The 24,051-nt window shown below is 45.5% G+C and overlaps 1 protein-coding gene across 1 annotated transcript in view; it reads right to left on the bottom strand.

Annotated features, from left to right (window-relative positions):
• The window catches only part of LOC142310225 (uncharacterized), an 83,481-nt gene that overhangs the window by 28,543 nt on the left and 30,887 nt on the right, over positions 1-24,051 (bottom strand). Inside the window, exons 6-8 of the mRNA XM_075347714.1 lie at positions 15,444-15,565; positions 11,214-11,324; positions 1,174-1,281 (exon numbers count right to left, since the gene is read on the bottom strand). Of these exons, the coding sequence (XP_075203829.1) occupies positions 1,174-1,281; positions 11,214-11,324; positions 15,444-15,565 (341 nt within the window). The remainder of the gene's footprint in view (positions 1-1,173; positions 1,282-11,213; positions 11,325-15,443; positions 15,566-24,051) is intronic.

The raw sequence follows: 24,051 nt of genomic DNA, 5'->3' as shown, positions 1-24,051 counted from the left end.
TTGAAGCGATGTTTGTGTAGATTGATGTGGTGGACTTCAAGAAAATGACCATGGAGTCCTATTTGCGTACACGCCGTCTCCATGGCCAATTTCTTGAAGTCATCTCGTCAACCATGGGTGATTCAATGGAGCCCGTAGTCAGATCAATGGCACTTGCTGTCGACACACCCTGTCCTCTGACCCTCCTGAGTCGCTCTACTGCAATGACACCCCCTGAGCCCGCAGTATCACCGAACCTCCTGAGCTGCAATGTCCCCTCCTCTGAGACAGCAGCATCACTGACCCTGCCTCCAGTGACCTTCCTTAGCTGCGCCACCACCGCCGCTCCCCCCTGGTGAGCTTAAGGGGTACTTTGCACGCTGCGACATTGCTAGCCGATGCTTGCGATGCCGAGCGCAATAGTACCCGCCCCCGTCGCACATGCGATATCTTGTGATAGCTGCTGTAGCGAACATTATCGCTACGGCAGCTTCACACACACTTACCTGCCCTGCGACGTCGCTCTGGCCGGCGACCCGCCTCCTTCCTAAGGGGGCGGGTCGTGCGGCGTCACAGCGATGTCACACGGCAGGCGGCCAATAGAAGCGGAGGGGCGGAGATGAGCGGGACGTAAACATCCCGCCCCCCTCCTTGCTTCCGCATAGCCGTGGAGGCAAGTAAGGAGATGTTCCTCGCTCCTGCGGCTTCACACACAGCGATGTGTGCTGCCGCAGGAACAAGGAACAACATGGTATCTCCTATTGGTGCGACATTATGAAAATGACCGACACTACACAAATCACCGATTTATGACGCTTTTGAGATCGTTTATCGGCACATCTAGGCTTTACACGTTGCAACGTCATTACCGGCGCCGGATGTGCGTCACTTTCGATTTGACCCCGACGAGATCGCAGTAGCAATGTCGCAGCGTGCAAAGTACCCCTTAGGATTAAGACATACTAAGATTATAAGACTGACCCTCATTTTAACATTAAAAATTATTTTTCCTATTTTCCTCCTCTAAAATTGGTGTGCTTATATAATCCAGTGCATCTTATAAAACGAAAAATACGGTATATACAGAGTGCAAGAGCTCAATGGACAGCTTCAGTTTTCTATTGGATTTTGCCTCTTATGAGTTATTCACTACTGTTTTCCAGTTTTCACACAGAAGGTTTTTTGAAAAAATACCTTTCATAACGTGAGTGGGGGACCACAGTGAACCATTCATGTCAAATTCTGGAGAAGGCGGCGGGAAGTCACTGTACGGCAGAGAATAAGTGTCAGGGAAGTTGGAACCTAAAGAATAAAAGAAGTGAAAGTCAAAAATGAGATATCGCTGGGATAATATAGAAACCCAAGTATAAAGTAAGGCCTTGTTCACACTTCATTTTTGCTGTGTTTGTTTTCTACAGAAAAAAATGGAGCATTTTACAAAATGAATGAGATTTGTGAAATCTTCTGCAAATGCTGCTTATATTTTCTTGCAGATTTGACACCGCAAAGTTTTTTTTTTCAAATCTGCAGCATGTCAATTCTTTCAATGTTTTGGAACACTTCATCATTCAAATGAATGACAAAGGAACACACATAAAAAGGTGTAAAAAACATGCGTATTATATGCACTGTAATCTGTAGCAAATACTCAACGTATGCACATCCGGCCTCGTTAGCGACGTCGTTGCGTGTGACACCTTTGAGCGAGTGTTAACGATCAGAGATACTCACCTAATTGTTGATCGTTGACACGTCGTTCATTTCCCAAAAATCGTTGCTGGTGCAGAACTCAGGTGGTTCGTCGTTCCTGAGGCAGCACACATCGCTACGTGTGACACCCCGAGAACGACGAACTACACCGTACCTGCATCCTGCCGGCAACGATGTGGGCGTGTCGTTAATGCGGCTGGTCTCCGCCCCTCCGCTTTTATTGGCGGGCTGCTGTGTGACGTCGCTGTGACGGCGCACGAACCTCCCACTTAAAAAAGATGTTCGCCGCCCACATTGACGTCGCTAGGAAGGTAAGTTGGTGTGACGCTTTCAAGCGATATTGTACGCCACAGGCAGCGATTTTCCGTGACGCACAAACGACGGGGGTGCTTTCACAAGCGACATCGCTAGCGATGTCGCTGCGTGTAAAGCGGCCTTAAGGGGAATGTAGTGTCGCGGGCGGAGGAGGGGACGCTGCGCTCTCCCACTGCTCGGGTCCGGCTGCCGCTGCTGCTGCGGCCTCCGCTGCTCGGTGGCTCGAGCGATGGGCCGGATCCCGGGGACTCGAGCGGCGGCCCCTCTTTGCCCGCAGGCGCTGGCCCTGAGAAACTGGTGCCTTGGCGGTGGCGGTGTCTCTCTCCTACGGTTGGACTGTTGCCTTCAATCGGGACTTAGCTGTTGGGAGACCCGGAGGTCCCCTTCACTGACGGATTTGGCAAATTCACGGCGACTCCTAGCCTTGCTGGGATCCGAAAGGCCCCTGCCAATGGTGCTTGCTTCTCTTCATATACCGGTCCGGTACCGCCGGGCCACCACCCATCCACGGTCCTTTCGGCAACCTCTGATCAGCCTCTCCTGCAGACGGTCACCACCGTCTGCTAACCTTGCTGTCTCAGTCCGGGGCGCACACCCGGATCAACTTCAGGCTTTCAACTGTCACTTTCTCTTCCCCCTTAACTCCTCTCTCTTGCTCCTCTACCACTTCACTTCAACTCCACTCTATCTAATCTGCCTGGTTTTCCCGCCTCCAGGGCTGTGAACTCCTCGGTGGGCGGAGCCAACCGCCTGGCCCACCCCCTGGTGTGGACATCAGCCCCTGGAGGAAGGCAACAAGGATTTCTGGTGTAGCTTTGGTGTACCTATCCGGGGTGTAGGGTGTGGTGGTGTCATTACCTGTGACCCCTGGCTTGCAACAACAACATTTTTATTTACAAGCCACTAACGTTTGTGGTTGCCCTGCAAGTTCACGGGCTTGTCCGTAAGGATTCCCTTACGCAACTTTTCAAGCGGTCCCCACTGGGACAACGGTGCCGGCAACGGCCGGTTCAAATCACGGTTGCAGACAATCAGATGAGACTTCGGTGATCATTTTCATCTTTCTCATAACTTTCAGAACTTTAAAACACACACAGGTGGTCCCAACGGGGACGGTGCAACGGTGCTCCGCTGCCATCACTCAGAGTCCTCAGCTGAGGCGGATCCATCCTCCGCCACCAGCATATCAAACATGCACTGACATGCCTGCTGTGACAAGGGTGCCCGGTACCCATTTCCACCGGTGCGCGGGGTGCAGACAACCACTGGGTCTCCTTCATAGCGGGGACGCTCACTTACCCCTTCAAACTCAGCAGTGGGCCCGGGGCTGGAGTCATCATCAATTATTCCTGCGTCAGGCGGGTTGCCGCCAGCTGCCGCAGCCTCCTGGCCTCCAGCATCTAGCACATCAGATCCTTCTGCAGTAGCACGGGGCAGCAGGTCAGGCGAGTTTACACTGAGGCGCCCCATAAGTAACGGCAAGGATGATGCATAGGTCGAGACTAGGTCGGGCCCCTCAGCCGCAGCGGCCGGTCCTGGTAGGACATAGGGACGTGGGTCGCCAGTCGACTCTGTTACATCCGTTCCCCTCCCGTACATCGGGGCAGTTGCAATCAGCATCTCGACCTCGTTGGTCCACTGCTCCATCATCCGGAAGATCTCATCCTGTTGGCGTTGGTGGAACGCAATCACCCGGGCCTTCATCCATGCTACAGTCCCGGGCTCGGGGTCTGGCGCAATCACTGCCGGGACTTCTGGCACATTTTTATTAAGGGGCCGCGGTCCTAGCGGCTCCCCCGGGAGTGATTCAGGGACGTCCTGGGCGTCTGCAGCCGGTTGGTCCGCCGGGGCGGATTGGCAGGGTATCGCTACCGATTGGGCAGGTAGCGGGCCTAGTGGCGGAGCAGCAGCAGCTAACACGGGTAGCGGGGGGGAGAGGCAGGGTGAGCGGAGGCAGGCCGGGCTCCTCAGCTTCAGTGGCCGATCCCTCGGGAATACAGGGGCGTGGGTCTCCTACCCGCCCCTCCAGATCCCCTTCCACCTTGCGTCTCCGCATAGCAGCTACTACACCCGCCATGTCGGTCTCCCACTCCTCTAGGAGGAGCTGCATGTGGGCCTGCAGACGGTTACTCAGCGGGACAGTCCGGTCCCTCAACCACGTCGCCGTGCCGGGCGCGGGGACTTCCTCGTCGGGAATCGAACTGTACATCTTGGCAATCGTGCCTTCCAGTAACCCAGTATTCCTGCAGAGTCCTGGCGTCTCCGCTTTTATAGCCGCGGCTACATGCGACCAGTCGCCATTTCGTCCCCCTTAGCCTCTTTCCGGCCCCTCCTCTATCGGGGCGGGGTTTTGGCCTTCGCGCCTCCACTACTCGAGGAGACGCTCGAGCGGGAACTCTTCGCGCCAAAGATGGCGGCTTCTGAAATTTTCCGGCCGGACACCTCCGGCGGTAACAAGGCGCACCTCTACCCAACGGCAGAGCGGTAAGATCCTGTTCGTGATGCCAAGTTGTCGCGGGCAGAGGAGGGGACGCTGCGCTCTCCCACTGCTCGGGTCCGGCTGCCGCTGCTGCTGCGGCCTCCACTGCTCGGTGGCTTGAGCGATGGGCCGGATCCTGGGGACTCGAGCGGCGCTCCTCGCCCGTGAGTGAAAAGGGGTTTGGTTTTGGGGATGTATTGTCCGTGACGCCACCCACGGTTGTGGTGATTGTATGGACACCACCGCTGCTCTGTATGGGGATCCCGGGAGCGGTGACAGGGAGCAGCAGAGTTGTTAGTTCTCCCATCCGTGGGTAGGGGTTGGTTGTCCCGGGGCCCAGTGATGGGGTGGAGGATGAGGGATGGCAGGCCAGGTGCGGGGCCTGGTGAGGTGCAGGGTCGTGGGGGCAGCGCTGTGCCGTACGGCACGGTGGTACTCACTCAGCCTGAGATGTTGACACAGTTCTCGGTAAAACACACGGCTGGACAGACGGTTCCCACGGACGGCTGCTGTTGCTTTTCCCCGGTAGTTAACGGTGACTGTCTCTGTCCCTGCACCTAGTGTAATGTTGGTAGTGATGGGTTCCCACCGGTAACCCGCTCCCCGACTTGGATATGGGCCGGAGGAGCCCCTCTTTGCCCGCAGGCGCTGGCCCTGAGAAACTGGTGCATTGGCGGTGGCGGTGTCTCTCTCCTACGGTTGGACTGTTGCCTTCAATCGGGACTTAGCTGTTGGGAGACCCGGAGGTCCCCTTCACTGACAGATTTGGCAAATTCACGGCGACTCCTAGCCTTGCCGGGATCCGAAAGGCCCCTGCCAATGGTGCTGGCTTCTCTTTGTATACCGGTCCGGTACCGCCGGGCCACCACCCGTCCACGGTCCTTTCGGCAACCTCCGATCAGCCTCTCCTGCAGACGGTCACCACCGTCTGCTAACCTTGCTGTCTCAGTCCGGGGCGCACACCTGGACCAACTTCAGGCTTTCAACTGTCACTTTCTCTTCCACCTTAACTCCTCTCTCTTGCTCCTCTACCACTTCACTTCAACTCCACTCTATCTAATCTGCCTGGTTTTCCCGCCTCCAGGGCTGTGAACTCCTCGGTGGGCGGAGCCAACCACCTGGCCCATCCCCTGGTGTGGACATCAGCCCCTGGAGGAAGGAAACAAGGATTTCTGGTGTAGCTTTGGTGTACCTATCCGGGGTGTAGGGTGTGGTGGTGTCATTACCTGTGACCCCTGGCTTGCCCAGGGCGTCACATTAGCAATAGGTAAAAGCAGGAAAGAGACAGCTTCAAATTCTGTATGTTTAGAACGTTTTCAGCAATGGTGTCTGCTCTAGGATTGTAATCAGATACATTGCTATAATCAGAGATTGAGGATTATAAATAGTAAGTATACTGTTCTTACTCAAGAGTTTAGCGGCTGTCAATCAACACCATTTATATGACAGAAGGATCAGATGACTGTATGATACTGGAGCGTGAAGGGAATGTCCAGGCAAATAATATTGATAACCTATCCCCAAAGTAGATGATCAATATCAGATCTGTGTATGTCTGACACCAATATCTTCACTTATCAGCTGTTTTAGCATGAATGGGGCAACTGGATGGAAACACTGAAAAGAGGCGAACAGCCTAGCTCCGTTCAATGTAGTGGCTGCTACCGAGACCTGCAGATCAGCTCCGATTTTTTTTAAACGGAACCTGTCACCATATTTGGCGACTATGAGCTGCTGTCACCACCAATAGGTTCTTATATATACAGCATTCTGGAATACTGTATATAAGAGCTCTGTATAACATAAAAAATGCTTTTATTATACTCACCTAGGCCACGGTCTGGTTCGTTGGGTGTTGCTGCTCTCCAGTCCGGCGCCTCCTCTCTGCTGTGATCTCCATCCTCCTTCTACCCAGCATGGATGACATGTCCTACGTCATTCACACAGGCCGGTATTGCGGTCCTGTGCAGGCGCACTTTGATCTGCCGTGCTGAGGGCCTGCGGATGCGCACTACAATACTTTGATCTGTCCTCAGCCGGGGAGATCAAAGTGCGCCTGCGCAGGACCGCAATGCCAGCCTGTGTGGATGACATAGATGTAGCGCTCCTGAAGCCATCAGGGTGCTACAAGGTTCTACATCCCCACAAGGATGCAATTCCTCCCCCCTAGGGCCCCGGGAGACCAGTGCCGGTAACAACAAAAACCCAGGTAATCCCAGTTTTTCCCCAACAATCCTCCATACAATGGTAGATAGCTAGGGTCGGACCAATGGAAGGCCGCCTAGAGGTGGAGCCAATCCAGTTCGCTAGTTGACCAGGTTTGATGGGCAGACTGAGGAGAGTAGTCAGAGAAAGTCTGAGAGTGAAGGTGGACGTGAGGAGACGTTCTGACCCGGGTTAACGGTAACCTGGTACCCAGGAGAGTAGTTGTTGGTGGAGTACGGTGGAGTACTCCTGGAACTACGCACCGACGGGGTACAGGACCCTAGGACAGGAAAGAGCTCCAAGCCGACCTGTTAACACCTGGACAGCGAGGGGACCATCAAGGACCTCACTGACCCTAAAAATCCGAAGACTCAGTAGCAAAGGGAGAACCGGGGACAGGACCAGAGACTCCAACCCCACAGGGTTCATGCTACCGTCAGGTGGACAAAAGTGGACAAACCACCGAACGGGGACCTTCAGTTGCTCTACGCCAAGGGTACCCATTTACCAAAGTCAGGTGCAGGGGAAGAAGGTACCAGAGTACTGAACTGGCACTGGGATGAAGGGGACCTGAAGGTGAAACCAGTCGGCCTCGGGTAACCTGTTACCACCTACAAACAGTGAGTAAAAACCAGTTGCACTATACCTCTGTGTGGAATACCTTCTTCCAACACCCGTCACAACACCCATCCTCTGGGACCCAACCCCGCTTGCGGAGGGCCTACCATCCAGGCTGCAATTACCACCAGCCCCAGCAGTGACATTGTGCAGCGGCGGCTCCATATATATATAGCTGCAACACCGCAAGTTGCGTGACGTATGAACACTAACCTAAATCCCCTGTAAATACACCCCATTACAAAAAGGGCCCAGGGCATGGAACTGGGCAACGGCCACCACCGTGACATTCCCAAGAGAGACACTGCCCGGGACCGAGTACCCCATATCCCTGGGCATGACCTACACACGTCATGCACATGGGCCTACGAAGAAGGAGGACGGCCATCGCAGCAGAGAGGAGGCACCAGCTGGAGAGCAGCAACACCCATCGAACTGGACCTCCCCATGGGTGAGTATGATAGAGCGGCCTGGGATCTTATATAGAGCATTAAATTATATCTAAGGGCTCACTGGTGGTCACCGCAGCTTATATGGGCCAAATTTGGTGATAGGTTTCCTTTAATAGGCACTAATCTGCGCTGCACCCTAGACAGGGCTGTGCTGTTTAGGTCAGTTCAAGAGTTACACCCGGTCAACGCCAGGGCTAATAACAGCTGATTCACACCGTGAATGGTCTGATACCAGTGACCTATGAAGATAGGTCATTAATATTATATGCTCAGACAACCCCTTTAAGACTGTGCTGCGATTTCTTTCTGGAGGAGAGGGCACAAGAGAACTTCTTATTTACCTGGATCACACTTTCTTCTAAAAAATTATTAGAATAAAAAAAACAAACCACTGAGCCACCGTGCTGCCCTCATTATTAACACAAAGAACTGAAAGAAAAAAATATATAAAATCACTCCATTTAAAATCCCCAAAAAGGAAAAAGGCAGTGTGGTCACTGCAATATCACATTATGGTGAAACACATTACAAAATAAATACTTATAAATCACAAAATAAGGGGGTTAAAGTGCCTGCACATACAGAGAGTCACAGAACCAATCTATAGCCAGAGACTCAAAGACATAAATACATGCACAAGTTCAAGTCCCGGGGAGACCAGAGGAGAATTGTTAATTCAATTTATGCTTATGCATAGAGATGTTGGTCCTGCCCCTGAGGAGCTATGGAGCCGGCAGTGGCATATTAAGATACAGATTAGACAGCATAATTATTGCACAGGTGTGCCTTAGGCTGGCCATTATGAATATTGCACAGGTTTGCCTTAGGCTGGCCACAATAAAAGGTCACTCTAAAATGTGCAGTTTTATCACACAGCACAACGCTACAGATGTCGCAAGCTTTGATGGAGCGTGTAAAGTGGCATGCTGACTGCAGGAATCTCCACCAGAGCTGTTGCCCGTGAATTGAATGCTCATTTGTCTACCATAAGGTATGTGCACATGTTAAATATTTGGTGTAGAAATTTCTGTGCAGGAAAAAAGCAGCAGCAAAACCACAAATTTTTGATGCAGATTTTTCCCAGTCATTAGTATGGATGAAATCGTCAGGATAAACACTGAAAGAATTGACATGCTGCTGCTTTAAATCTGCAACAAATCTGCAAGGAGAAAATAAGCAACTGTGCAAGAGACTTCAGGATCCTCATTCACTTTACTGGCATCAGGAAATTGTAACAAATCTGAGTAGAAAAAAGTGACAACTCTCCAAAGTGTGAACAGGCCCTAACCATCTCCAAAGGTGTTTCAGAGAATTTGGCAGTACATCTAACTGCAGACCACATGTACCCACACCAGGCTAGGACCTCACCATCCAGCATCTTCACCCCCAAGATCATCTGAGACCGGCCACCTGGACAGCTGCTGTAACAATCGGTACATAAGAATAAAAAAATCTGCACATCCCATAGCCCATAATCAAAAGCCTGGTCAACTCTATGTGAAGGAGATGTGTTGGACTGCGTGAGACAAATGGTGGTCACACCTGAAACTGACTGGTTTCTGACCACACCGGACCCTGCAAATACTGTAAATCTGCACATTTTAGAGTGGTCTTTTTCTGTGGCCAGCCTAAGGCACACCTGTGCTATAATCATGATGTGTAATCAGCATCTTTATATGCCACACCTGTGAGGATTATTTCAGTAAAGTGATCATTAACACAGATTTAGACAAATTTGTGATGAAAATCTGAGAGAGAGAGAGGCCTTTTGTGCACATAGAAAAAGACTTAGCTCTTAGGGGCACTTTGCACACTACGACATCGCAAGCCGATGCTGCGATGCCGAGCGCGATAGTCCCCACCCCCGTCGCAGGTACGATATCTTGTGATAGCTGCTGTAGCGAACATTATCGCTACGGCAGCTTCACACGCACTCACCTGCCCTGCGACATCGATCTGACCGGCGACCAGCCTCCTTATTAAGGGGGCGGGTCGTGCGGCGTCACAGCGACGTCACACGGCAGGCGGCCAATAGAAGCGGAGGAGCGGAGATGAGCGGGACGTAAACATCCCGCCCACCTCTTCCCTTACGTATAGCCGGCCGGGACGAAGGTAGGAGATGTTCCTCGCTCCTGTGGCTTCACACACAGCGATGTGTGCTGCCGCAGAGGAATGAGGAACAACATCGTAACATCGGTCCTTCCCAATTCATGGAAAAGACCGACGCTACACCGATGATACGATTATGACGCTTTTGGGCTCGTAAATCGTATCATAAAGGATTTACACACTACGATATCGACTGCGACGCCGGAAGTGCATCACTTTCGATTTGACCCCACCGACATCGCACCTGCGCTGTCGTAGTGTGCAAAGTGCCCCTTAGAGTTCAGCTCATGAAAAATGGGAGCAAAAACATGTGTTGTGTTTATATTTTCGTTCAGTGTAGTTAGGTGATATTGAAGGGTCTGGCAATTGACTACTAAATATCAAATCAAATATTTCAAAGTGTTGGGCTGCCATCTTGTGGTTGAAAAGTATATATATATTACACCCTCAATATTACGGTAGATTGTGATCTTGTGAATGAAAATTATAAGCTCAGAGAGAAATTATATTCTTTACATATATAAAATGATTAATAGGTAAAAAAAATTAAATATGCATAACAAAATGATTTTTTGGAAATCAAATAAATAAAAATGTAAACGCCAAAAACATATAGAAAGGGAATTTAGATTGTCCCCATTGGGGCTCACAGTGTTGCTGATGTATGAATAGCGCTGCGGAATATGTTGGCGCTATATAATTTTTTTTTTTTTTTAATAATTATTATTATTACTATATTATATTATAATATTATTCATGTAGCAGGACAATGATTCTAAGCACACTAGCAAATACAGAATAAAGTAGTGTTAATGGCCGAGACACAGTCCAGGCCTCAAATCAGTTAATTGATTTGGCGGTCCATTAAGAGAATGGTGCACGAACAAACGCGCTTAATTTTTCCACAAACTGCTTTTGCATTGTAGAATAGATTTTGGTGACTAAATAATGACAGTGTAATAAGTCACGTGTTGTTCATCTGAAGTTGTATTTACTTAATAGTAAGGCCTTCTACAGCCTAAAGGTTTTTACCTATATTCCCCAAATATATAAAACCATCAAATTCCAAGTGGGTGTACTTAGTTTTTCCGAGAACTGAATGCCATATAGGTTTATAGAGGCAATGCTGGTTTAGGTTATATATTATCGTTGTATGTGTATATGATCAATAACTTATGTTATATACTATTTTTTGCACTAGATGGTGATATACTACAAAACAATGAATATAATGTGAATTTGAAGCCTGAAGGGCAGTGACAGTTGTGATCTTATGGATTCTGGATCTGTTGTATTATTCATTGCTGTTTCCAGGTTTATAAGTTTCCAAAACAAAATAAAAATACCTTCTGCAATGGGAGCGGGAAGCCACAGGGACCCATTTACGTCAGATTCTGGAGGAGGAGGAGGAGGAAGGTCACTGTACAGCAAAGAATAGGTGTCAGGGAAGTTGGAGTCTGAAAAATGAAGGAAGTGCAAGTCAAAAATGAAGTATCGATGGGAAAATATAGAAACTCATGTAAAAGCAAGAAAGAGACATCTTTACATTTTATGTGTTTAGAACATATGCAGCAATGGTGTATTTTCAGGGATTGTAATCAGATACATTACTATAATCAGAGATGGAGGATTATAAAGAGTAAAGGGTGCTTTACACGCTGCGACATCGCTAACGATATATCGTCGGGGTCACGTCGTTCGTGACGCACATCCGGCGTCGTTACGACAACGCAGCGTGTGACACCTAGGAGCGACGATCAACGATCGCAAAAACGTCAAAAATCGTTCATCGTTGACACGTCGCTCCTTTTCATAATATCGTTGGTGGTGCATGCTGCTGGTTGTTCGTCGTTCCTGCGGCATCACACATCGCTATGTGTGACACCACAGGAACGACGAACATCTCCTTACCTGCGTCCACCGGCAATGAGGAAGGAAGGAGGTGGGCGGGATATTCCACCTGCTCATCTCCGCCCCTCCGCTTCTATTGGACGGCTGCCGCGTGACGTCGCTGTGACGCCGCACAAACCGCCCCCTTAGAAAAGAGGTGGATCGCCGGCCAGAGCGACGTCGCAGGGAAGGTAAGTCCGTGTGACGGGTGTAAGCAATGTTGTGCACCACGGGCAGCGATTTGGCCGTGACGCACAACCGACGGGGGCGGGTACGCTCGCTAGCGATATCAATAGCGATATCGTAGTGTGTAAAGTGCTCTTTAGTATACTCAAAGAGCTCTGCACCTGTCAGCCACTATCATGACCTCCCTTTATATCACACAAGGCTTAGATGACAGTATTGTAGTGGATTTTCAAGGAGTTTTCCATGCACGTGGGTGGAAAGGTAGCTCAGTAGTTAGCTGTTAGAAGTATGTAAAGTGCTGTGGAATTAATGGTGCTATATAAGTGAATAAATATTATCATTATTTAGGATAGATCATCAATAGTGATGGGTGGACTCGCAGATACCCGGGATCAGTGGATCCAATCAGGTTAAAAAAAGAAACCTGGTTCAGGCCCAGAAATGATGCCAGATATCTGTCCAGACGCCGGTCCCCATATAAGCCTAGGGGGACCAGAATCCAGTGCTTTAAAATGGTTGTAGATGTGATAGGAGGATTGGCACAAACGTGTTATACTTACCAAATCTCCCGAGCAGCTGTAATGCTGCTTCCAAGGCCGCTCATTATCCCTCATGCATATGCACTGCTTCCCCGCCCACTAACAGTTCCTGCGTCTCTGATTGAATGCAGTCACAAGTGCCCCCACCCTGTGACAGTGTGACTGAGTGCTTTCAATCAGAGCTGCTGTTTGTGCGTCTGTATTGCTGTAAAAATAAATAAAGAAAAAAATTGGCCTAGTGTCCCCCCATATTATGATACCCAGCACAGATAAAGCAGATGACTACAGGCTGCAGATCCCAGCTATGTGATTATCTTGGCTGTGTTTTTTTTTTTAAATGATTAATAATTAAAAAAAGGTGTGTGGTCCCCCCAATATTGATACTCAGCCATGATAAAGCCGACAGCTGGGGTATTGTCAGGCTAGGGAGACCCTTGCTTATTTTTCCTTCCCAGCCTAAAAATAGCAGCCTGCAGCTGCCCAGGATTGTCGCATCCATTAAATGCAACAATCCTGGAACTTTATGCAGCACATCCTGATTGCCCTGGTGTGGTGGCAATCTGTGTTAATATTACCTCACAGCTGCCACTAAGCCCTAGATTTGTAATGGGAGGTGTCTATGGGACCCACCCATTACTAATCTGTAAGTGAAAAGAAATAAACACCAACAAAAAAATCCTTTATTTGAAATAAAATACAAAAAACACAACCTCTTTCTCTCCTTTTTTAACCCCCAAAACAACCAGGTCCGACGTAATCCACACAAGGTCCCATGACAATCCCAGCTCTAATACATCTGAACTAACAGCACACAGCCATAGAACATGACCACCCGCTGTGAGCTTCAGGCAGAGCATGACTGAGTCTCAGCGAAGAGTGGTGACATTACTGAGGTTATTTATGGTCACAGATGGAGGTTACCATGGTCCTCCACCTGTGATCGCAGGTAACCTAGCCTCAGGTGACCTCATTGAACTGAGTGACCTCACATGACCTCCAACAGATTCACTAGTAAAGTTCACATTATTTTCATAAACTAATCTGAATCTTTGCTATTGCTTTACATTGGGGTTTCCTGTGTCATCTGACGCCACAAAATATAAATACCGCCTTGGATTGCCTTGCAAGACTGTGTGGAAGGAATGGTTAAACCCACTTAGTCGTTCCTAGTACTAATATCTTCTTGATCGTGTAGTGCCCCTGAGCCACTCAGGGCACTACTAGGAACTGCATCCTCACCAGGATGAAGGCCTACCCCCTGGGGCCTAGAACACCAGTGCCAGAAACACCCGCACGCACCAAAATCCCAGTTTCCACTCCACAGTAGGGGTAATTGGCTAGTCAGAAACAAGGGGATGGCCACCTAGAGAGTGGAGCCAGACCAGAGGTACTGGACAGCCTGGTGGGAGGGGATAGTTAGTCTGCAGTAAGAAGTAGTGAGTGAAAGTGTAGAGAGCAGCCTGAGAGCTTGGTCGTGTAACGGTTTCCTGGGGGCACAGGAGAGTGGTTGCCAGGGCAGGTACACCCGAGTACCGCTGGGACCAGAGCATCGACGGGGCACAGGGCCCTAGGTCAGACATCAGTTTCATACGGTCTGGCAAATACCTGCACAGTGAGGGGACCTCCACGAACCTCAGTGACCCATAGATCCGGGGGCACCAGCAGTAAAGCAAGGATCAGGGTTCGAGACACAGACCAGCCCTACAGGGTCCACACTACCCACCGTACGGACAAGGAGACTGCCACAAAAAGGGACAGTCAGGCCCCAAACGCTCCATGCTACGGGGACCCAACCACACTGAGGGTGCCGGGGACAGAGCAACTAAGTCATCAACTGGCACTGGAACTACAGGGACCTGAACCAGCCATCCGAGGGTCAAGAGTGAGTAGAGACTGTTAACTACAACTCACGGTGTGGCCTCCCTTATTACTCCATCATACATCTCCTGGGCTCACTACTACCTGCGGAGGGCCTATCACCACAACTGCCATTACCACCAGCCCTAGAGATAATAATCAACTCAGCAGCGGCGGTTCCACAATATTAACCGCAACCCGCAGGTGGCGTCACACCAATGACTTTAATCTTCCCTGTAAATACTCCCCATTAAAAAGCACCCAGGGCACGGGACCGGGCAATGGCCACCCAAGTGAGATTCCCCAGTAGTAAACCGCCGGGGACCGAGTACCCCATTCCCTGGGCGACACAATCGCGGAGACTTACATACTGTATATCAGCTGAATGACTGCTTCTCCACTCAGCAGTCATCTTTCTCTCTGAAGGGAAGCTACTATCAGAAAATGACCTATTGCTTAAATCAGGTTTTTCTGTTAAGTGTATGTATAAAAAAAGGGTTTTTGGTTTTTTTTTGTTTTGTTTTTTTCAAATGATCTTTATAAAAATCAAAATTTGAAATACTTGCAATTCCCATACTGGCCACTAAGGATATTTAAGACTCATAATTCCTGTCCTTTTAGGAACAGATTAGGAACAGTTTTCAGCAAGGCTCCCTATCAGCAGAGGCAGGATTACAATGACAGGTAACATGCCTTTATACAGCTGATATCACAGGATCCACCAATCAAAATAGGTGAGAGCTGACCCTGCTCCCCTACTTTTACAAAGCTCTTTGCACGTGCTCTTTATATGCTTCATTACAAAATATAGGGTCAGAGTCTGTTAATTGTGCCTAATGTACATGTATTGTTTCCTAAAACAACCAGAAGTTAAAGTCTAAGAATGCCCAGTGGCCAGGGTGAAAATAGCAAGATTTCTATTTTTTATTTTTAATAAATATGCAATGGAAAAAAAAATTACCCAAAAATATATATTTAACTTAAAAACCTAATTTAAACAATAGTTCATTTTCTGATGGTAGTGTCTTCACATGGATGTCATGTGATATAGAGTATTGATTATGAATAGCAAACTCAGCCCAGATATTCCATGTGTTCACTCACCTGTCTCTAGTGATTGTTGGGTTTGATGTGTAGAAGGATCTAGGGGCTCAGGTGGGGGCAAAGGAAAGTCACCATTTATTCTAGTAGGATTAGCGAATTTAGGAGATATTGTGTCTGGACTTCTGTAATAATAAAGGAAAGAATTACTTATGTGACTTAATGGTCATAAAAAGTAATAGGAGATATAGGGAGTTTATATGGAGTAATAGGAGGAGATATAGGGAGATTATATGGAGTAATAGGAGGAGATATAGGGAGATTATATGGAGTAATAGGAGGAGATATAGGGATGTTATATGGAGTAATAGGAGGCGATATAGGGAGGTTATATGGAGTAATAGGAGGAGATATAGGGAGATTATATGGAGTAATAGGAGGAGATATAGGGAGATTATATGGAGTAATAGGAGGAGATATAGGGAGGTTATATGGAGTAATAAGAGGAGATATAGGGAGGTTATATGGAGTAATAGGAGGAGATATAGGGAGATTATATGGAGTAATAGGAGGAGATATAGGGAGATTATATGGAGTAATAGGAGAAGATATAGGGAGGTTATATGGAGTAATAGAAAAAGATATAGGGAGGTTATATGGAGTAATAGGAGGAGATATAGGGAGGTTATATGGAGTAATAGGAGGAGATATGGGGGAGGTTATATGGAGTAATAGGAGGAGATATAGGGAGATTATATGGAGTAATAGGAGGAGATATAGGGAGATTATATGGAGTAATAGGAGGAGATATAGGGATGTTATATGGAGTAATAGGAGGAGATATAGGGAGGTTATATGGAGTAATAGGAGGAGATATAGGGAGGTTATATGGAGTAATAGGAGGAGATATAGGGGAGGTTATATGGAGTAATAGGAGGCGATATAGGGAGGTTATATGGAGTAATAGGAGGAGATATAGGGAGATTATATGGAGTAATAGGAGGCGATATAGGGAGGTTATATGGAGTAATAGGAGGAGATATAGGGAAATTATATGGAGTAATAGGAGGAGATATAGGGAGATTATATGGAGTAATAGGAGGAGATATAGGGATGTTATATGGAGTAATAGGAGGCGATATAGGGAGGTTATATGGAGTAATAGGAGGAGATATAGGGAGATTATATGGAGTAATAGGAGGAGATATAGGGAGGTTATATGGAGTAATAGGAGGAGATATAGGGAGGTTATATGGAGTAATAGGAGGAGATATAGGGAGGTTATATGGCGTAATAGGAGGAGATATAGGGGAGGTTATATGGAGTAATAGGAGGAGATATAGGGAGGTTATATGGAGTAATAGGAGGAGATATAGGGAGGTTATATGGAGTAATAGGAGGAGATATGGGGGAGGTTATATGGAGTAATAGGAGGAGATATTGGGGGTGATATAGAGTAATAGGAGGAGATATAGGGAGGCTATATGGAGTAATAGGAGGGGATATAGGGAGATTATATGGAGTAATAGGAGGAGATATAGGGATGTTATATGGAGTAATAGGAGGAGATATAGGGAGATTATATGGAGTAATAGGAGGAGATATAGGGAGATTATATGGAGTAATAGGAGGAGATATAGGGAGGTTATATGGAGTAATAGGAGGAGATATAGGGAGGTTATATGGAGTAATAGGAGGAGATATAGGGAGGTTATATGGCGTAATAGGAGGAGATATAGGGGAGGTTATATGGAGTAATAGGAGGAGATATAGGGAGGTTATATGGAGTAATAGGAGGAGATATAGGGGAGGTTATATGGAGTAATAGGAGGCGATATAGGGAGGTTATATGGAGTAATAGGAGGAGATATAAGGGATGTTATATGGAGTAATAGGAGGCGATATAGGGAGGTTATATGGAGTAATAGGAGGAGATATAGGGAGATTATATGGAGTAATAGGAGGCGATATAGGGAGGTTATATGGAGTAATAGGAGGAGATATAGGGAGGTTATATGGAGTAATAGGAGGAGATATAGGGGAGGTTATATGGAGTAATAGGAGGAGATATAGGGATGTTATATGGAGTAATAGGAGGCGATATAGGGAGGTTATATGAAGTAATAGGAGGAGATATAGGGAGATTATATGGAGTAATAGGAGGAGATATAGGGAGATTATATGGAGTAATAGGAGGAGATATAGGGATGTTATATGGAGTAATAGGAGGCGATATAGGGAGGTTATATGGAGTAATAGGAGGAGATATAGGGAGATTATATGGAGTAATAGGAGGAGATATAGGGAGATTATATGGAGTAATAGGAGGAGATATAGGGAGGTTATATGGAGTAATAAGAGGAGATATAGGGAGGTTATATGGAGTAATAGGAGGAGATATAGGGAGATTATATGGAGTAATAGGAGGAGATATAGGGAGATTATATGGAGTAATAGGAGAAGATATAGGGAGGTTATATGGAGTAATAGAAAAAGATATAGGGAGGTTATATGGAGTAATAGGAGGAGATATAGGGAGGTTATATGGAGTAATAGGAGGAGATATGGGGGAGGTTATATGGAGTAATAGGAGGAGATATAGGGAGATTATATGGAGTAATAGGAGGAGATATAGGGAGATTATATGGAGTAATAGGAGGAGATATAGGGATGTTATATGGAGTAATAGGAGGAGATATAGGGAGGTTATATGGAGTAATAGGAGGAGATATAGGGAGGTTATATGGAGTAATAGGAGGAGATATAGGGGAGGTTATATGGAGTAATAGGAGGCGATATAGGGAGGTTATATGGAGTAATAGGAGGAGATATAGGGAGATTATATGGAGTAATAGGAGGCGATATAGGGAGGTTATATGGAGTAATAGGAGGAGATATAGGGAAATTATATGGAGTAATAGGAGGAGATATAGGGAGATTATATGGAGTAATAGGAGGAGATATAGGGATGTTATATGGAGTAATAGGAGGCGATATAGGGAGGTTATATGGAGTAATAGGAGGAGATATAGGGAGATTATATGGAGTAATAGGAGGAGATATAGGGAGATTATATGGAGTAATAGGAGGAGATATAGGGAGGTTATATGGAGTAATAGGAGGAGATATAGGGAGGTTATATGGAGTAATAGGAGGAGATATAGGGAGGTTATATGGCGTAATAGGAGGAGATATAGGGGAGGTTATATGGAGTAATAGGAGGAGATATAGGGAGGTTATATGGAGTAATAGGAGGAGATATAGGGAGGTTATATGGAGTAATAGGAGGAGATATGGGGGAGGTTATATGGAGTAATAGGAGGAGATATTGGGGGTGATATAGAGTAATAGGAGGAGATATAGGGAGGCTATATGGAGTAATAGGAGGGGATATAGGGAGATTATATGGAGTAATAATAGGAGGAGATATAGGGAGATTATATGGAGTAATAATAGGAGGAGATATAGGGAGGTTATATGGAGTAATAGGAGGAGATATTGGGAGGTTATATGAAGTAATAGGAGAAGATATAGGGAGGTTATATGGAGTAATAGGAGGAGATATAGGGAGGTTATATGGAGTAATAGGAGGAGATATAGGGAGGTTATATGGAGTAATAGGAGGAGATATTGGGAGGTTATATGAAGTAATAGGAGAAGATATAGGGAGGTTATATGGAGTAATAGGAGGAGATATAGGGAGGATATATGGAGTAATAGGAGGAGATATGGGGGAGGTTATATGGAGTAATAGGAGGAGATATAGGGGGATTATATGGAGTAATAGGAGGAGATATAGGGATATTATATGGAGTAATAGGAGGAGATATAGGGATGTTATATGGAGTAATAGGAGGAGATATAGGGAGATTATATGGAGTAATAGGAGGAGATATAGGGAGATTATATGGAGTAATAGGAGGAGATATAGGGAGGTTATATGGAGTAATAGGAGGAGATATAGGGAGGTTATATGGAGTAATAGGAGGAGATATAGGGAGGTTATATGGCGTAATAGGAGGAGATATAGGGGAGGTTATATGGAGTAATAGGAGGAGATATAGGGAGGTTATATGGAGTAACAGGAGGAGATATAGGGAGGTTATATGGAGTAATAGGAGTAGATATAGGGAGGTTATATGGAGTAATAGGAGGAGATATAGGGAGGATATATGGAGTAATAGGAGGAGATATAGGGAAGGATATATGGAGTAATAGGAGGAGATATAGGGAGGTTATATGGAGTAATTTTAGGAGATATAGGGAGGATATATGGAGTAATAGGAGTAGATATAGGGAGGTTATATGGAGTAATAGGAGGAGATATAGGGAGGATATATGGAGTAATAGGAGGAGATATAGGGAGGTTATATGGAGTAATAGGAGGGGATATAGGGAGATTATATGGAGTAATAGGTGGAGATATAGGGAAGGATATATGGAGTAATAGGAGGAGATATCGGGAGGTTATATGGAGTAATAGAAGGAGATATAGGGAGGTTATATGGAGTAACAGGAGGAGATATAGGGAGGTTATATGGAGTAATAGGAGGAGATATAGGGAGGTTATATGGAGTAATAGGAGGAGATATAGGGAGGTTATATGGAGTAATAGGAGGAGATATAGGGGGGTTATATAGAGTAATATGAGGAGATATAAGGAGGTTATATGGAGTAATAGGAGGGGATATAGGGAGATTATATGGAGTAATAATAGGAGGAGATATAGGGAGATTATATGGAGTAATAATAGGAGGAGATATAGGGAGGTTATATGGAGTAATAGGAGGAGATATTGGGAGGTTATATGGAGTAATAGGAGAAGATATTGGGAGGTTATATGGAGTATTAGGAGGAGATATAGGAAGGTTATATGGAGTAATAGGAGGAGATATAGGGAGGTTATATGGAGCAATAGATGGAGATATGGGGGAGGTTATATGGAGTAATAGGAGGAGATATAGGGGGGTTATATAGAGTAATAGGAGGAGATATAAGGAGGTTATATGGAGTAATAGGAGGGGATATAGGGAGATTATATGGAGTAATAATAGGAGGAGATATAGGGAGATTATATGGAGTAATAATAGGAGGAGATATAGGGAGGTTATATGGAGTAATAGGAGGAGATATTGGGAGGTTATATGGAGTAATAGGAGAAGATATTGGGAGGTTATATGGAGTATTAGGAGGAGATATAGGAAGGTTATATGGAGTAATAGGAGGAGATATAGGGAGGTTATATGGAGTAATAGGAGGAGATATAGGGGAGGTTATATGGAGTAATAGGAGGAGATATAGGGAGATTATATGGAGTAATAGGAGGAGATATAGGGATGTTATATGGAGTAATAGGAGGCGATATAGGGAGGTTATATGGAGTAATAGGAGGAGATATAGGGAGATTATATGGAGTATTAGGAGGAGATATAGGAAGGTTATATGGAGTAATAGGAGGAGATATAGGGAGGTTATATGGAGTAATAGGAAGAGATATAGGGAGGTTATATGGAGTAATAGGAGGAGATATGGGGGAGGTTATATGGAGTAATAGGAGGAGATATTGGGGGGTGATATAGAGTAATAGGAGGAGATATAGGGAGGCTATATGGAGTAATAGGAGGGGATATAGGGAGATTATATGGAGTAATAATAGGAGGAGATATAGGGAGATTATATGGAGTAATAGGAGGAGATGTAGGGAGGTTATATGGAGTAATAGGAGGAGATATTGGGAGGTTATATGAAGTAATAGGAGAAGATATAGGGAGGTTATATGGAGTAATAGGAGGAGATATAGGGAGGTTATATGGAGTAATAGGAGGAGATATAGGGAGGTTATATGGAGTAATAGGAGGAGATATTGGGAGGTTATATGAAGTAATAGGAGAAGATATAGGGAGGTTATATGGAGTAATAGGAGGAGATATAGGGAGGATATATGGAGTAATAGGAGGAGATATGGGGGAGGTTATATGGAGTAATAGGAGGAGATATAGGGAGATTATATGGAGTAATAGGAGGAGATATAGGGAGATTATATGGAGTAATAGGAGGAGATATAGGGATGTTATATGGAGTAATAGGAGGAGATATAGGGAGATTATATGGAGTAATAGGAGGAGATATAGGGAGATTATATGGAGTAATAGGAGGAGATATAGGGAGATTATATGGAGTAATAGGAGGAGATATATGGAGGTTATATGGAGTAATAGGAGGAGATATAGGGAGGTTATATGGCGTAATAGGAGGAGATATAGGGAGGTTATATGGAGTAACAGGAGGAGATATAGGGAGGTTATATGGAGTAATAGGAGGAGATATAGGGAGGTTATATGGAGTAATAGGAGGAGATATAGGGAGGTTATATGGAGTAATAGGAGGAGATATGGGGGAGGTTATATGGAGTAATAGGAGTGAGATATTGGGGGGTGATATAGAGTAATAGGAGGAGATATAGGGAGGCTATATGGAGTAATAGGAGGGGATATAGGGAGATTATATGGAGTAATAATAGGAGGAGATATAGGGAGATTATATGGAGTAATAATAGGAGGAGATATAGGGAGGTTATATGAAGTAATAGGAGAAGATATAGGGAGGTTATATGGAGTAATAGGAGGAGATATAGGGAGGTTATATGGAGTAATAGGAGGAGATATAGGGAGGTTATATGGAGTAATAGGAGGAGATATTGGGAGGTTATATGAAGTAATAGGAGAAGATATAGGGAGGTTATATGGAGTAATAGGAGGAGATATAGGGAGGATATATGGAGTAATAGGAGTAGATATAGGGAGGTTATATGGAGTAATAGGAGGAGATATAGGGAGGATATATGGAGTAATAGGAGGAGATATAGGGAAGGATATATGGAGTAATAGGAGGAGATATAGGGAGGTTATATGGAGTAATTTTAGGAGATATAGGGAGGATATATGGAGTAATAGGAGTAGATATAGGGAGGTTATATGGAGTAATAGGAGGAGATATAGGGAGGATATATGGAGTAATAGGAGGAGATATAGGGAGGTTATATGGAGTAATAGGAGGGGATATAGGGAGATTATATGGAGTAATAGGTGGAGATATAGGGAAGGATATATGGAGTAATAGGAGGAGATATCGGGAGGTTATATGGAGTAATAGAAGGAGATATAGGGAGGTTATATGGAGCAACAGGAGGAGATATAGGGAGGTTATATGGAGTAATAGAAGGAGATATAGGGGGGTTATATGGAGTAATAGGAGGAGATATAGGGAGGTTATATGGAGTAATAGGAGGAGATATAGGGAGGTTATATGGAGTAACAGGAGGAGATATAGGGAGGTTATATGGAGTAATAGGAGGAGATATAGGGAGGTTATATGGAGTAATAGATGGAGATATGGGGGAGGTTATATGGAGTAATAGGAGGAGATATAGGGGGGTTATGTAGAGTAATAGGAGGAGATATAAGGAGGTTATATGGAGTAATAGGAGGGGATATAGGGAGATTATATGGAGTAATAATAGGAGGAGATATAGGGAGATTATATGGAGTAATAATAGGAGGAGATATAGGGAGGTTATATGGAGTAATAGGAGGAGATATTGGGAGGTTATATGGAGTAATAGGAGAAGATATTGGGAGGTTATATGGAGTATTAGGAGGAGATATAGGAAGGTTATATGGAGTAATAGGAGGAGATATAGGGAGGTTGTATGGAGTAATAGGAGGAGATATAGGGGAGGTTATATGGAGTAATAGGAGGAGATATAGGGAGATTATATGGAGTAATAGGAGGAGATATAGGGATGTTATATGGAGTAATAGGAGGCGATATAGGGAGGTTATATGGAGTAATAGGAGGAGATATAGGGAGATTATATGGAGTAATAGGAGGAGATATAGGGATGTTATATGGAGTAATAGGAGGCGATATAGGGAGGTTATATGGAGTAATAGGAGGAGATATAGGAAGGTTATATGGAGTAATAGGAGGAGATATAGGGAGGTTATATGGAGTAATAGGAGGAGATATAGGGGAGGTTATATGGAGTAATAGGAGGAGATATAGGGAGATTATATGGAGTAATAGGAGGAGATATAGGGATGTTATATGGAGTAATAGGAGGCGATATAGGGAGGTTATATGGAGTAATAGGAGGAGATATAGGGAGATTATATGGAGTAATAGGAGGAGATATAGGGATGTTATATGGAGTAATAGGAGGCGATATAGGGAGGTTATATGGAGTAATAGGAGGCGATATAGGGAGATTATATGGAGTAATAGGAGGAGATATAGGGAGATTATATGGAGTATTAGGAGGAGATATAGGGATGTTATATGGAGTAATAGGAGGCGATATAGGGAGGTTATATGGAGTAATAGGAGGAGATATAGGGAGATTATATGGAGTAATAGGAGGAGATATAGGGAGATTATATGGAGCAATAGGAGGAGATATAGGGAGGTTATATGGAGTAATAAGAGGAGATATAGGGAGGTTATATGGAGTAATAGGAGGAGATATAGGGAGATTATATGGAGTAATAGGAGGAGATATAGGGAGATTATATGGAGTAATAGGAGGAGATATAGGGAGGTTATATGGAGTAATAGAAGAAGATATAGGGAGGTTATATGGAGTAATAGGAGGAGATATAGGGAGGTTATATGG

This window comes from Anomaloglossus baeobatrachus, chromosome 5 (assembly GCF_048569485.1).
Source record: "Anomaloglossus baeobatrachus isolate aAnoBae1 chromosome 5, aAnoBae1.hap1, whole genome shotgun sequence".
Classification (NCBI taxonomy): domain Eukaryota; kingdom Metazoa; phylum Chordata; class Amphibia; order Anura; family Aromobatidae; genus Anomaloglossus; species Anomaloglossus baeobatrachus.
This window is presented reverse-complemented; position numbering and strand designations above follow the sequence as displayed.